At 32.8% G+C, this 16,175-nt stretch overlaps 1 protein-coding gene across 6 annotated transcripts; it reads left to right on the top strand.

Moving 5' to 3' along the window:
• The first annotated feature begins 6,984 nt into the window (after window positions 1-6,984).
• Window positions 6,985-15,993, top strand: LOC128872363 (ubiquitin carboxyl-terminal hydrolase 36-like). 6 transcript variants are annotated; one of them, XM_054114974.1, is made up of 10 exons: window positions 7,191-7,387; window positions 8,093-8,632; window positions 9,699-9,812; window positions 9,890-10,116; window positions 10,192-10,590; window positions 10,782-11,716; window positions 11,810-11,946; window positions 12,444-15,194; window positions 15,322-15,404; window positions 15,886-15,993. In XM_054114974.1, the coding sequence occupies exons 1-8, from the start codon at window positions 7,282-7,284 to the stop codon at window positions 12,782-12,784; spliced, it is 2,799 nt and encodes a 932-aa protein (XP_053970949.1). In that variant the 5' UTR covers window positions 7,191-7,281; the 3' UTR covers window positions 12,785-15,194; window positions 15,322-15,404; window positions 15,886-15,993. The 6 variants fall into 6 exon arrangements, with proteins under 6 accessions (XP_053970951.1, XP_053970949.1, XP_053970948.1 ...); XM_054114973.1 differs by lacking the exon at window positions 15,886-15,993 and adding an exon at window positions 15,662-15,821; XM_054114976.1 differs by lacking the exons at window positions 7,191-7,387; window positions 15,886-15,993 and adding exons at window positions 6,985-7,146; window positions 15,662-15,819 and having other exon boundaries at window positions 12,444-15,404.
• The last annotated feature ends 182 nt before the right edge of the window (window positions 15,994-16,175 follow it).

Here is a 16,175-nt window from a genome sequence, read left to right on the forward strand (position 1 = left end):
TTGCTTCAATTTTTCTATCGATTAATTATTTTTTTCTTGTTAATTTCGCAACTTACATAAATAGCTATTTTTTTTGTAATCTATCTATTCTAGAGATTTCCGAGAATATGTAGAATGTCATTGTTTATAAAAAATAAGTTAATAAATTACAATTTTACACAGTTTTTTTGGAAATTGATCGGTGTACGAATACTTTCTACACCCACTGTATGTATATTCTACGTGTTCTCCATTTTGGTTCTCTGTGAAAATGTGTCTTATTCGATAGTCCTCCCACTCTTTATTCTTGTGTTTTGTATGATTCTTAAAATATTGTTTCTATGCTCTGTGGATTCTGTATATACAGGGTGTCCCAGAATTAGTGTAAGAACCGGAAATGGGGGGTAGCTGAGACGATTCTGAAGCACAATGTCCTCGAGCATTATGATTGGTCGGTGATTTTCGCTAATAATTCAAAAACGAAGCACTATTCGACATTTTTGCAAAGGACATTGTGCTCCAGAATCGTCTCGGCTACCCTCCATTTCCGTTTCTTACACTAATTCTGGGACATTCTGTAAAAATGTTTTTGCTTGGTTGTTTCCAATTTGAGATCTTCATGAACCTTGCCACACACATTTTGTAGATTTAGATTTTTTAATATAATTCTTCAGCAGTATTGTGCTCTCCTTCACACCCTATAAAATATGTACATGCAGAGTTGTCGTTTGTAAAGTGACGACGATTGTTTTTATGACTCTATTTTTGCTGTATATCCAAATTCGTTTCCACGTTGAATTTATGATCACTAAATATCCAATTTCCTAAGTACTTAACTTTCTGGCTCCACTTGATTATGCCATGTTAACTAAACATCAGTTGAGAATTCGTGGTTCGACCGCAAAGAGTTAAAGAAGAAGTTTTATCCATAACGGTCGCGTTTTTGTTAATGAAAACAAAATTTTATCGAGTCAGGATTGAATCGACATTACATCAATTTGATTCGATATACCATGCACGCAACCCATGCCCAAACTCGAGCACGAAGTCCAAGTTTATCAGATACGAATTAACGAGGCGCTACACGTCACACAGGAATTTACGAAAAACGGCTTAATGCAAGAAAAAATTTTGTAACGGCACCAATACACTATCGTATTGCCGATTAGTACACGTAATCGAGAAAGTTCTATCGATAAGTTTAAGACTAGAGGTATCACGATATTATCTACGGAATAATGGTAAAACGTTTACGATGGCGTAATTTTTCATCGTTATAATCGATAAAAGGTTAGTATGGTATTTCGAAATACACCGTAGGAATCCTAAATAATGTTAACGTAGATGTTCGCTACGGAAATTAATTTTGTCGAACATTGACGTCTAATTTGTCGGTTTATTGAGTTAACTCCTGCGTATGTATACATATATGTATAGGGTTACCATTCCCAGGGTTATGAGAACAAAGTACAGAAGACGCTCTTTGAAATAAGATAAATAATAATTATTGTAATAATACAATTTCTTAATCATACTATTCATTGTTGTAAATGTAAAATTTTACCTCAAAGAATAATTTGATTGAAAAGTAAAAGTGCTTATCAGAAACAACACATGTATTCTTATAAGGGTCCGATTGATAACCCTGCATGCAAGTAATCTCAAATAGTGATGGGAATAATACACAAGCAACGTAACAAAACTTACAAAACATGAAATATATAAAACAGACAAAAATATTATAATATAAACCATGATTGTTAAAAAGAAGAAACAAATCACTCTACATTTTTGGTGTTCCTAAAGTTAACATAAAGCCCGCCAAAATGTAATATCCACGATTTGTCAATGTTAAAAATAATGGACAAAATGATACCGTCAAAAAAGTGATGGATATAGACGAAGCATGATTTTATTCATATAAACGAGTTGCGAATAAACGAGATTCGGAGCCATTTATTAATTACGCAAGGGTCCCGAGGGAGAAGGGTTTAAAAAATTATTTTTTATAGAATAATAATATTTGATTTACATCAAATAATAACATTGTTTAGTGTGGCTGAACCTTTTCTAACGGTTTTTAGGAAAACTCTAAGTAAAAATTTATGTAAAAAAGGGCAAGAGAGGTCCGAGAAATCTTATGTGTCCTTACATGGTGGAGGGAGACAAGAATGGCCAAAATCGTCCTTACGTAATTAATCAATGATCTTAACACGTCAATTTGTATGCAACTTGGTACACAGATAGACCATTGAAAAATATTAGACATGTACACTCCCAGACAAAAAGTGTTCAGACATCTGTGCTATCTTTAATATCTTGTGTTAAGATTATGATAGCATGGAAACTCTGAGTTATATGTAAAATGTACCTTCTACGAATATGTAAACATAACATAGATTTACTTTACTTCAATGAGTTCCCTTAGTTCGAAGAGAAATACATAATCCGACACAGACAAAATGATAGCACACTTGAACTAGGTTTACATATTCTTCAGTGTTCCGTGAATTTGCATGGAGTTATTACATTCAATTTCTAGAGCTTTGTTATATCGCTATCCTCGTAGTGGATCGTGACAAAAAGCTTAGTGAAAGTGACATTAGTGTAATATTAGCTCTGCGGATCGTATAATTTGCTGAAATATACAAGTGCATATGGAAAAAATAAAAGTACAGGAAGGCCAGCAGCATTATCTGAACGCGATACACGAGCAATAATACGTGCTGCTTCCAATTCTCGTGCTATTGCGAGAGAGATCGCTAAGAAAGCTGGCGTAGAAACAAATATGCAAAATGTTCGTCATGTACACTCCAGACTAGGCATTATAAATCGGGCTAAATTAATGGCGAAACCATCACTAAACGCAACACATAAGGAGACACGGTTATTATTTGCAAATGCACATGTACTTTGGAAGAAGACTTGGAGAAAAGTAATCTTTACGGATACAAAACGGTTCACCCTTGATGGCTCAGACAGATGTACGTATTATTATTACGATGTTCGTAAACAACTACTAACAAAAATTCGACGTCAAAAGCGTGGAGTTGGAGTAATGGTTTGGGCTGTTAACGGATATCAAGGGAAAACAGAAATTAAGTTTATTCAGAGCAAAATGAATAGCATTCGTTACCTCGAACTAATAAAAAATCAAATTAATACGCATTGCTGTTACACTATATACATGTATATCCCAGCAAGATAATGCTGCAATATATGCTGCTAAAATTATTAAGGAATATTTTTTAAAGGAGAATATTTTCACTCGTCAATGGCCGGCGCGCACACCCGACCATAATGTCATCAAAAATTGCTGAGCAATGTTTTTGCAAACAGTATAAGCTGAAGGCCGACGATTTTCAAATATAAATGAATTAAAAACTTGCGTTACAACCGAATGGGAAAATTTAACACTAATAAAAATTAAACAACTATATACGTAATTCTTTATCTTAAAGGATGGTGGAAATTGTAATAAACAAAGGGGTTTCTATGCATTATTAGTAAAATATAGTTTTGTATATATATTATTATAAGAAATATGTATACTTTTGTTGTGGTAGTGGTGTCATATGAAATATATATCTTTATTTTTCAAGTGTGCTATCATTTTGTCTATGTTATGTTTACATATTCGTAGAAGGTACGTTTTACATGTAACTCAGAGTTTTCACGCTAGCGTAATCTTAACACGAGCACAGGTGTGCTATCTTTTTGTCTGGAAGTGTATTCAACAGGTGAAAACTACCCTCGATGTTGTGAATGGAATACCTGTTTAAGGAAGGAAGTCACTTTGAATGCGTGACAACCATAGATATATTTAGCCATTTTTGTTTCGAAAACACTTGACTCGATAGAAGATCTGGGGTTTAGTACTTTGACATCGAGTCCCTTAAGTATCATTCCCATCGCTTGTCCCATCGTCGGTTTTACCCCGATAGTTGCCTCGGCACTCGCGAGCTCGTCTCTCATGCGCTCACGTGAACGATGTCTTATGGTCAAATAGCATAAGCGACTCTCAAGAACCAACTGGGATAAAGCAAACTTTTCGAACGAAAAGTTTAGTCTGTTTTATCACTGCCAGAGAGTATCCGAGGAATGACGTAGACACCCTAATGTATAGTTAAGAATGCGAACATCGATCGATCAGTTTCACCGCTTTCGTATAAACACACCCTGATCGATTACATCGTTTAACATCGTTACTTTCATAGTAAACGCCTATTTGAATGGAAACTTCGAATTCTTTATTGTAACTACGTTCGTTAATTATTACCACACAGCGAGACAATTTGTTTCGATAATTAATTGCCGGTTAATTAAGATAGAGGATAGAGTGAAAATGATTAAAATAGCGATGTTCCCTTTCGCCATCGTAAACGTGTTAATGCTGCTACTAATGGCTATTATACATTAAAAATATTTTATCGGGAATATTATTACCTTGTCGCTTGGAAGTTGTGTTAATCTGTATATTTTGTAAGCAAAGATTATCGATAGAGATTAATAAAGATACTATTACGACAGAAATAATGGTTGTGATTGCCAGTGGGAAACGTTGTCGTGGAAGTATAAAAAAAAAGATCATATGCGCTTTTAAAATGTTTGCAATTTGAAATCACTAATTGATTATATAAATTTGTAAACAAGACACATTTCTTAAGTAAGATATAGTATGATATAGCATCTAGTTTGCGTCTTAAAAATTTGAATACCATTGACTGCTAACAATAAGAAGAATATCGCTGAGGGATACACTCAGCTTATTGCAATTTAATACATCATAAAATAAAATAAAATATTATTAACAATTAGCAAACATTGACTGTGTACGTTACAGAATGTTTTTATAATAATAACTCCAGACAAGGTCATCTGAAAGTCAATATATTATTGCTTGAATTTGGGGTGAACGATGTGAACTAAAATTCAAACTGCACACCTATCTGATTCGGTACTAGTGGCGCCATCTAGGGATGACAATGGCGAATTAACATTCATACATGAGGTCTATTTCGATACTGGTGGCGCCATCTAACGTTAAGAATGGAACTAAGTTTAGTTCTTATCGTAACTGCCAGATGATGCCACCACATTCGAAATTGTGGGGACTTTCCCCTAGGCTTGGTCAGGTTGGCGCTACTGTCGCGTCGGCGTGGGGTTTTTCCAGAGTTTGGCAAGCATGCGACGTTCGAGCGTGCAACTTTTTTAGGCCAGAGACGCTTCGAGAGCCGTTACGTGCGAAGTTAATACCTGTAAAACTAGTATTATTATAGTATTAAACAAATCAAACACCGTTCATAAGTTATACGTCTATCACGCGTACTATCATTAGTAAACCAATCCCCACATCAGGTGACCCCGACGTGATCTCGGGAAATTGCCGATATATTGAAGCCAAGCTGCCTCTTCAGATCACGTGTTCTTTTTTGGTTGCGCGAAGCCAACGACACCGGCGCCTATCTTCGAGAGAGCAACTCCAGCGTCTGGGGTGCTGTATTGCGTGAAGCCGACGACACCGGCGCCTTTCAGCAAGAAATCGGGTTCCTGTGGAGCCTGTAAAGGAAACTCATCGCTACCTTCGCCTATTACATCAAGTCCGCCATTTTGATGGCCATGCGATAGGTAGGACGCAATTGTTCGGTCGTAGCGGCCATTTTGGGATTTTGGGTGTCCGGCTTCGACGGTACGAGTTTTGTAGTATTATTTTAATTGGAATTTATTACCTCGTCTGGGAAAATGTCGCAAGAGGAGTTAGAGCAACGTCTAGCTCGTTTAGAGGCCGAGAGGTTAGTACCTCAGGAACGCGCCAGGCCCTCCGAAGCGCGAGTCGACTCTTACAGAATTCCGAAAAATCCCACGCCGACGCGACAGTAGCGCCAACCTGACCAAGCCTAGGGGAAAGTTCCCACAAAACTGTGGCAGAAAGGTCCCTAGATCGGACCGCAGCACTATAGGTTAGTTAGCTAGTAAGTTTTTGTTACTTAGTTGGTAAGTTTAGTTTTAAGTGGCGTAACAGACAAAAAAGCGTAATTTTTGTAATAGACGAAAAAGAGCTTGCTTCTTCCTTATTCAAAGAAACGCGTCTGAACGTGTCGCATAGACAACATAGAAAATAAAGTATAATTCTCCAAATCAAAACTCGTAGCTCTCTGTTTCTTGGTAGACACCTAAGCTCTTTCCACAAAATTCTGGGGTTAGAACAGTTGAACCAACTGACCCCCATATTACTAGACTAGGGAATTCAGCGCCTAGGGATTTCCCGCAGTCATATAACATAGAAGAAGTGTCTTCTTATTCCATTTCCGATTGGCGTATAGTCCACCTCGTGGAATTTGAAAAGCGTACCTCCAGTGTTATATTTCTGTTATTGTTATTTGTTATTAAAGTCTTTGTTGTTTATTTGCGTGTTGATTTACATATAGTTAATGGTTCTTGTAGGGTATCCCAAATACATCGCTTAGTACCTAATTCCGTTTCTTATCTTAGTTATAACAAAGTATACTTATACTTAATTATAAAAATTCTTTTACCTTACAATTTCATGATATTCAAAATAAACTTAACCTTTGGTAAGGATTTGGGTTTGGGGTTCTTTTCCTTTTTTCCCCCGACACCATCACTTGACACATTTTTAATTAATTTTAACATATTCAAAAACATTTTGATCTATCGACTAAGAATACTCACCGGATTACTTAATAGTCCAAAATACATATATTTATAAGTGCTCCATTCGATTTTCTCCGATTTAATTCCAACTCGACACTAAATGCAAACAGACAAATTTACGATAAAATGACTAAATTCATGTTTGAAATTAGTTTTTAATTTAACCACATTTTACTAATTTCCTACATAGAGAATCAGAACTTGAAAAATACCGGAGTATCGCATTTATAAGAATATTCTATGGTGACACTGGTGTGAAAACCGGGTTTTACGTTTTGGGCGCCCTCGATAAGGATTCTAGAACCCAACGGAAAAAGTTTAATGGCCACCGCAATTGCAAATGGCGGACGTGACGGTAGAAGACGGGTCTTGATTTCGCATGCCCAAAACTAACAGTTCTAAAAATGTCGTGTAGTATTGACGCGCGGTATTTTTAATGGTGTTCCTCACTGAAATTAACGTTACCACTTTACACGGTTAAATAAAAGTTGGGTAAGTGTGACAAAGTACGCGGGAAAAAATGACTCGTGGCCGGAGACACGCGCCCTCGGTTAAACTCATCCGGTAATCATTTCCGAGGCACGTAAGCGCGTGGAATTTTGAATAAATCGATAACATTGTGATTGTATGTGCTGGCGATCGTTAAATCTTGTTTATTGCGTGAAATGTGTTGTAATAGCATCGATAAAAATTATTTGTACGGGCTGTAACGTACGTAATCACTTGAAGAAAGGTAAACAATGAATCTGTCGCGCGGTATCAATTGCACGCCGCGTGCTTTTAGTGTATTCTGTTACATGTTTAATGGAACTAAGTATAATCACTGAAACAATTTCAAGCAAATCAACTTTTTCTTTTTTATCTCGACTAATTCATATATTGACGCATCGATTCATACTTAGTATTACGATCATAAATGAATTACTTATGAAATTAACCCTTTCACTTCTACTTCCGCGATATCCCTGCATCTGCTATATGTACTATCTTAAGTACGAAAATGAAAAACGTGTAATTATTAGGTTGTAAAATATTCTGTTTATTTTGACGGAATTGATTGGGTAATTATACAACGATTAGGTAATTTTATTATATAGTGAAATGAAATGTTGCAATTCTTTATATTTTTAATTGATTCTTATTTATAATTTATGTCTACACATTTCATGTAGAAAAAAACTGTCAATACTTGTATAACATTGTCTATATTACTTTTTACATATGATTTTTTAATTATAATAAGTTCAAATAAAAGATGGTAAATTAAAATTAATAATGTTTATTACTTTTGAAACTGCAATCTAAATATGAGTTTGTTTATATGGTATTTATAATTATAATAGAGTTTAGAATGTTGTATGTATTATGAAAAATATTCCCAAATATTTCATGTTATTATTTTAAATATTAACATATTATTTTCTATATATGTTTATAGGAGTAAGAAATAAAAAGTTTGATACAAGATTAAATATAATAACAATGCCTGCTGTGCGCATTTGTGATCCTGTTACGGCTACACTCTGCCGTACGTTAGAGAATAGCCAACCCAAAACATCGGATGATTTATCAACAAGTTTAGTTAGTAGTGCATCTAGAATCCTCCAATCTGAAATTCAATACAAGGAAGTGGATGATTATCAAACAACGATATTGGATCAACTTAAAGCCAAATATATTGTACTAAGCTTACCAAACTCAGAAAATTCAGATGATAAACCAAAAGATGGTACAACTTATGTGAAAAGGAATGAAAGAATGGTTAAAGGACCTAGTTTACCAGAGCCAACCACTACTTTATACTCTCCAAAGAAAATCAGTCTAGGATGGAAGGGCACGTTTCCAGTTGGAGCTGGCATGTATAATGTTGGGAATACTTGTTATTTAAATAGCACCCTTCAAGCACTGTTTCATGTACCAGCACTTGTTAACTGGTTATTGTCTGATACGCATCACACATCAAAGTGCGAACAAAATGGTAAGTTTTGAAAGTCTATATTTTCTTGGTAACTTGTATTCCATATTCGGTAATTATTCACAATACCACTGATCTTATCAATTTCAACAATCTTGAAGTATGTTGAAGAGAGTTAGTCATTATGAGATATAGAGCAAAATATTTGTCAATCACTCTTAATTTTCAAGACATAATTATTGAGTTTGCAGTAATAATTTGTATCTTCGTTGATATTTGGTTGTAACTCTCCTGAGCACTAGGTTGCTTGTTGCTAGGAAATGTTTATTTGCCATTATTATTTTGTAAATAAAACCAAATCAATCTAAACCATTATGACTAAGAGGTAATAATCTGGTTCTATTTTTAAAATTGAGAGTCCCTAATTTCTATGACATATTGTAGATTTGTTCACCAGCCAAAAAGTAAATGATATGTACCTTTTTAGTAGTGGTATCTCAAGTTTAAGGGGTGAAACTATCCTCTAATCCTTATTCTTTTTAATGGAAATTAGCATATTGTACACATTACAAAAAAAAAATTAAAAAATCACTATACACTTGCATTATATATGGGAAACTAACTACCATTTATTGTGGAAAGAAAATGATCACTTGTTGTATTGCTTGTAGCTAATTCTGAATTTGAAATAAAAATAGTTCACTGCATTGTATTTTCAAAACTGTTGAGAATGTAGGTGATAGAAATCATTTTCTGACTTTATATTTATTTTTTGGCTGATATTATTTTCTTTCAAATCTGTAAAGAATTTGTTTGAAAAAACTTCTTGTAATTCTCAAGATATTATTAAATGAAATCTTGGAAGACAATTTTCACCGCTTAAACTTGAAATACAATTATTAGCAGATTGGTAGCTTCACAAATCTGTAAAGTTTTATTAGAATCAAAGGTGACAGACAGTTAGTGGATGTTCCTTGCCAATGACAGTTCCTTTCTAACATCCTTCAAGGCTATTAAAATTAATGAGATTGTTAATATCATAAATAATTACTATATATTCTATGAATAATAAAAATAAGATTACATTTATAATTCCACAGTTTTGTGTCGTATTTTGATAATAGGTTAGTTTTAGATGGAGGTGGAGAGTGCCTTACATGCGCAGTGGCTAAGACTTTGCAATTTAGTCATCAGAAATCAGGTTGCGCCATTAAGCCATTCTATATATATAACAAATTAAAGCGTGAGTATTGGAAAATATAAATCATCTATTACCGAATCTTATATATTTTGTATGTAATTAATTAATTTATTCATCAGTCATTTGCCGAACTATGGTTCCGGGACAGCAAGAAGATGCTCATGAATTTTTACGTTATTTACTAGAAGGCATGGAAAAGGCTTATTTAGCAAGACATAAGGCTGGCAAATTAGACAGTTATTCTAAAGAAACCACTCCTATTAATCAAATTTTTGGTGGTTATATTCGTACTGAAGTCAAGTGTTTACAATGTCGACATGTTTCTACTACATTTCAACATTTTCAGGTATAGAAAATAGAATTTTTAGTTAACTTGACAAACATTCAGTAAAATCTTAAGAATATTTTTATATCTCTGTAGGATTTACTGGTAGATATTCGTAAAGCAAGTACTCTGGATGAAGCACTGAGTAGTTATTTTAGTCGTGAACAACTAGATAACAATGATTATAAATGCGAAGCATGTAAAAGAAGAGTTCCTGCCACGAAACAATTTAGCTTAGAACGACCTCCTAAAGTGCTTTGTGTACAGTTAAAGAGGTTTAGTGTTCTGGGAGGAAAAATATCTAAACATATAGGTTTTAAACAAACAATAGACATGGGTCCCTATCTCTGGAGAGAACCAGGTGAACCTACACAACCGCTCACATATAAACTTATGTCGATAGTTACGCATATGGGTCCATCGGTAAATTGTGGACATTACACAGCCGTTGCCAAGGTTTCAACAGGCCAATATTATTCCTTTGATGATTCTTGTGTATGTATTAAAAATATCCTATTAGTAATATATTTTTAAACAGAATTAGAATTATTTTCATCAAAATAACGAATCGCACTTTATCTAACTAAACTTTACTTCGTGCCATAAACTTTGCTTCTTAGTTTTAATTTAATAATATACTTGATGTTTATATATTGTTCATAATTATTTGTATATTTTCCGTATAGGTTCGTCCAATTAGCTTGAGTAATGTATTGAGTACAAATGCATACATAATGATTTTTGAAATGGAACAACAGACACAAACTCAGGTTCAAAATCAACAGACTGTTAAATTAAATGGTACATTGACTGTAAACAATACATTATCTTCACCAGGGAGTCCTATGAATAAGACTATTAATCCTAAACCATCAACTTCTGGATTACTCCCTTTAAATGGATCAGTTAATGGCACATCGATTACTAAAGACATTACTGAGAATTCAGAAATCAGTTCTCAAACGTCAGCAAGTAAAAGTACAGAACTTCCATGTACCATGCAAAAGGGCACAAATTTTATTGGGCCACTGTTACCACAAAAATTACAAGATAAAACACAACCGAGATTGATTATGCATATTAAAAATGGAAAAATTTTAAATGGGAATAGTTTGGTTCCTTATGATGGATCTAGTGAAGAGGAGGATATTATCTGTATTGGAGCATTGAAAAATAACGCGAATTCAAATACTCCGCCAAAAACAAATGTTTCTTCCAGTGGTACTAATGGCATGCAAAAAGGTTCTCCGATAAAGAATAATTCACCTAAAACTGTTATTAATTCTAAAGATATGCAAAAATCTGCGTTAAAGACAAATGGCAGTAGTATTTCTCAGAATCAAACTAATATAACACAATGTACGAAGATACAAAATGGTTCTAGTTGCAGTACCATTACGAGTCTAATAAAATATCAAAATGGTCAATCAGAAGTAAACAGTAAAACAGAAAGCAGTAGTAATAAGACTAAGTGGCATCAGTCTGTAAGAGCAAAAGTAGGACAAGACGAGAAAGTGATTACAAAAGCTGCAAGCAGCAGTATGAAAGGTTGGCAAGTTTCGAAAGATACGTTTTCTCCAACATCGGCTGCAGTACCTAATGGGTGGTCAGTTACCGATAAGTAAGTTATATTTCCAATCTGATTTAAATATTAAATATAATATTTAATGAAAAATTATTGTTGTTACTATAATAATTTATATTATTTTTATAGGGAAGATATTAACAAAGGTAGTCAAAATAATACGACACCCAGTGCTGCAGCTTTAAGAGATTTCAATGGAACGAATCGTTCCGAAACGGTTTCACATTTATTGAAGATGTCTCATCGTGGTTACGGCAGTTCTTCGGGTCAGTACAGCAAAAGAATTTTCTCGAGGAACCCATTGAATCCAGCACCTCTTCCTTCAAAATCCTCAACAGCTCATTATGCATCCATGTATCCCAAATCAAACAATTCTACACAGAATCATAAGATAAACGTGCAGGGAACGAAATCTCATCTCGATTCAAATATCTTCAAATCTAAAATTTCACCTAAAGTGATAACAAAAAATTCATACATTCGATAAAATATGCGTGAATTAATAATCATATAAAAAATTATGTCAAAATCTTTAATGAACATATACACTTTTACTGTTTGTTGAGTCTGTGTTATTCTAAAATATATTGTGTCTATGAGGAAATTACATGAAGTGTTAGGTTATCACCATTATAGGGTCATACAAAATTAAATAAAAAACAGCGTATGATCATTTTTATTACGTAAAGTTGTTGTAGTAAACGAATTATTTGTGATACGAAACGGAAAGTATGTTATGAAATGTATTGTTACGTTTTTACAGTTTCAAATTGGAATGGCAATAGAACGCATTTAGACCGAGAAATTGACAATGATAGGCGGGAGGAACGCAAACGTCACTTTAATACAGATGACGAAGAACTAGACCGAGGACGAGTGAAAAAAGTGAAAGATCATCGAACATATGAAGAAAGAAGTAACACTGGGTATAATCCTTTCCAAGAATATCAAAATGGCAAAACGTGGAATCGATCTATTAATGATTATTACCGAAGGCATTACTACAATACTTCTAGCTATACTCGACAACGTCATGGTAGAAATTATAGGCCTTCACATTACAGATATAATAATCATTCTCGAGCACATTGGCAACGGGGATAAAATAAAAGGAGAAAACTCATTGAAGGAAAAACTTCGAAAGCAATCCGATACTGAAAGACTTTGTTAGTTTTCAATTACTAAAAGAAATTATAATTTTTCAATACGTTGAAATTGAACTACAGACGTGACAATGTTAATTTAGATAATTAATATTCAAAGCTACTGTTTACATTTACTCTTAACGAATTGCTAAACTGCGTTGTAACAGCCTTGCATGTTCCTGACAGAGTCTTGTACTCTATCGTTGTCTTATGTCTTATGGACATTTTACTAAACAGAACGTGGGGGATGAGTATCAACAACTCTGTCAATCTTGTGTTCATAATGAACGAAGAAAAGTCTGTTATAAAATCGCGTTAATTTAGTCTTGTACACATAGTATTGAAGGATTGCATGTGTGGATGCGATATTTAAAAGTTACATTGATAACATTTTAACAGTATATAACAAAAGAGTTCGATAACTTTTTATGTGAATTTTGTATGCTTTTGAATAACATCGTGAAATGATGTTCTTGTTATTTAATTTGAATTACGCAATTGAATATATTATTCATAAAATAATTTAACATTTATATTGTACAATAATACGAAAATTTTTAAGAATTATTTTATACTAATCTTACGTTATTTGTGCTGAATAAGTATAAATATTACTGTTAAATTAAAATTGCAAAAGACACTTTACCTTGTATACCTTTAATTGTTCATAAAAGTTCTCAATATGGAATTGTAATATTATAAATTATATAAATAATTAAAAATTTTTTACTTATGAAACTGAAATTAAACAAAAGGATATTTTCAAAGTTTTATGTTGGGGAACATCTTCCGTTCTTCTAAAAAATCCGTCCTTTGTTTTGATGAAGAAAGATACTCCTCCCTCTTCGAATTAGAGCAAAACGAGTTCAATTAAACTGCAAATCTTTATTAACAATTAATATCAAGAAAGATGCTTTTCATCGTAGCTTACCAAAAAGAAACAGGTTCATAGTAATTATAATAATTGAACGGTAAGCGAACAATCTTTCTTCATACATGATGAATATGCATACTTGTGAATGTATGCGAATTTAATTTTTTTTTTTATATATATTATATATATATATATATATGTATGAAAATTCCAGAGTGATTGGGTAATTTGTGCATAATCAAACGAAGTGTTTAACAATAATGATGAGTAATAATACCGAGTTATTGAAATACTAGTTTTAAAAAAAAATTGTAAATTGCATAGATAAGTGTAGAATTTTAATATTATGGACTTTTCATAGAGTATTAAAAATTACAAAGCCATAGATAAATTGTTAAGCCAAGTATAAGGAAGTCGGCTGTTTTGCCTGCACGTTATATATGATACCTCGTTATATCAATCTACAAATGAAATACTAGCCAAAAGAAAACAACAAACATACGTTAAGATCTGGCGATTATTACGGATCTAGTTAATTATCAGTTTTCTCATTTCAGAAGGTACATGAGTTTGATATACTCTTGACCTATATCTTAAATAATAGTCGCAAATTTATAATCATACAGGCTTGATATTGCGGTAAATATAATATAATTATCATGGTGTAACCTTATAGTAAGCACGATGTTACTGCATCCGCTGAGGTAGGATAACGGTCTTTGTATCGTGCAAATTCATGTATCATTTGAAAGAATGAGAATCGGTGTTTTGTAAATTCACTACGTTTGACATTGTAGTCGTACGTGATACCAATTATACAGCGATAAACGCCAGATTTAATTTATGTACTACCTATCTCAAATAAAAAGAAAATGTCGTTTCTACGATATTTGATATATCAATGTCGAAACGCATTAGAGTACATGATGAATATATAGAAACCAAATTCATTTACAACATAAAAGAAAATAAGACTATCGCGTTTTCCAGCGGAAGCAATGTAAAGTTTGTACGCGCATCTAATGTATTTTAGCATTTGTTTAATGTTATAACTCGTTAATAGCGATCTTCATCATTTTTAACAGTAATTCTGTACAGTTAAAAATTTGTCCGTCATTCACGATGGAATTTGTAATTGGAAAGGAAGAAACTACTCAAAAAGAGTTCATAAAAACGCTCGAAAGAAATGTGAGTATTTATTACTGTCATAGTTAGAACGTGTTTATACGAATTAATAATTCAGTTTTAATTAGTCAGTTTTATAACACAAACGATATTTCAATGTTGTCATAAGAACGTTTAAAATTATTGACATTTATTATATATTCTTAACTTGGTTAGCATAAAAGGAAGTTAAAATGTGTGGTACAAAAATCAAGCAACCATGATTCATAGATATACAGAAATAAAAAGTGCATTAACGTTTATTTAATAAAATTGCAAACAAAACTAAATAAAGATAAGAAACACAACAAAAACAATTGTATTTATTTAGGTAACGATCTTAAAAATAGAAAGTCATTATAATTTAAGAATAAATCACGAATTGGAAACTAAACTCACGTGTTTCGATAATATTTCACGTGGCCTCGCGGATAAACTTGACTCTCTATGGAGTTTAGCTGAAGCGCATCATCCACAGGGAAATGAAATAAAACAGTTTGCTGACCAAATTTCAAGTTCATGGACTTCCATAAATCGGCAGGTAAAATGGGCGTATTTCTAAACCATTTAAATATAATACTTTGATACTTGTTCTTTGTAAACGTATCTCTTTATACTTACATATTCATGCAATTTATTTTCATTTCTATTAAAAATTATCTTTAAAAAATGAAATATTTTATCGAAATACATATATTTGAAAAGTTATTAAACTATGCATGTAGATTTCCGAAAAATATTCTAAAATTCGAATGGCCAGTCGAACATTACACGGAATTCCGTTATCATTGTTACTAGATAAAATTAAGAAGGAAGTCGTTTTATTAAAGGCATCACTACAAGTTCGCGAACCTGTTTATATATTAAAGACATTCAAATTAATTACTGAAATTGAAGAACTTATAAATAGCTTAGAAAAGTGTGATAGTAAGGTAAAACAATTACTTTTGTACTAATATAAGTGGTAAAATTAATTGAAGAAAGTAATAGTTGAATACTAATTTTTTGTTCTCAAATTTCAGTTACAGCAGTATCTATCTGTATCGAACATTACTCCACATATTATAAAATTAGAATCTATAGTGGACAGGTATGTTTCTAACGTTGAATTACTACCTACAAAAAAATCTTTCTTATATGATTTGAGTATCTTTTCATTAGTCTCAAAACTTTTGACTGGTGAATTGCTAGGGCATGAATTTATTGATCCTAATCATATCTTGACAGAAAATATGCCGAAAAAACCAGTTTTCATTATCAAGAATGTTAAACGTAAAGCTACTTACCCTTATTACCCAACATAAAAACTACA

This window comes from Hylaeus volcanicus, chromosome 2, assembly GCF_026283585.1.
Source record: "Hylaeus volcanicus isolate JK05 chromosome 2, UHH_iyHylVolc1.0_haploid, whole genome shotgun sequence".
Lineage (NCBI taxonomy): Eukaryota > Metazoa > Arthropoda > Insecta > Hymenoptera > Colletidae > Hylaeus > Hylaeus volcanicus.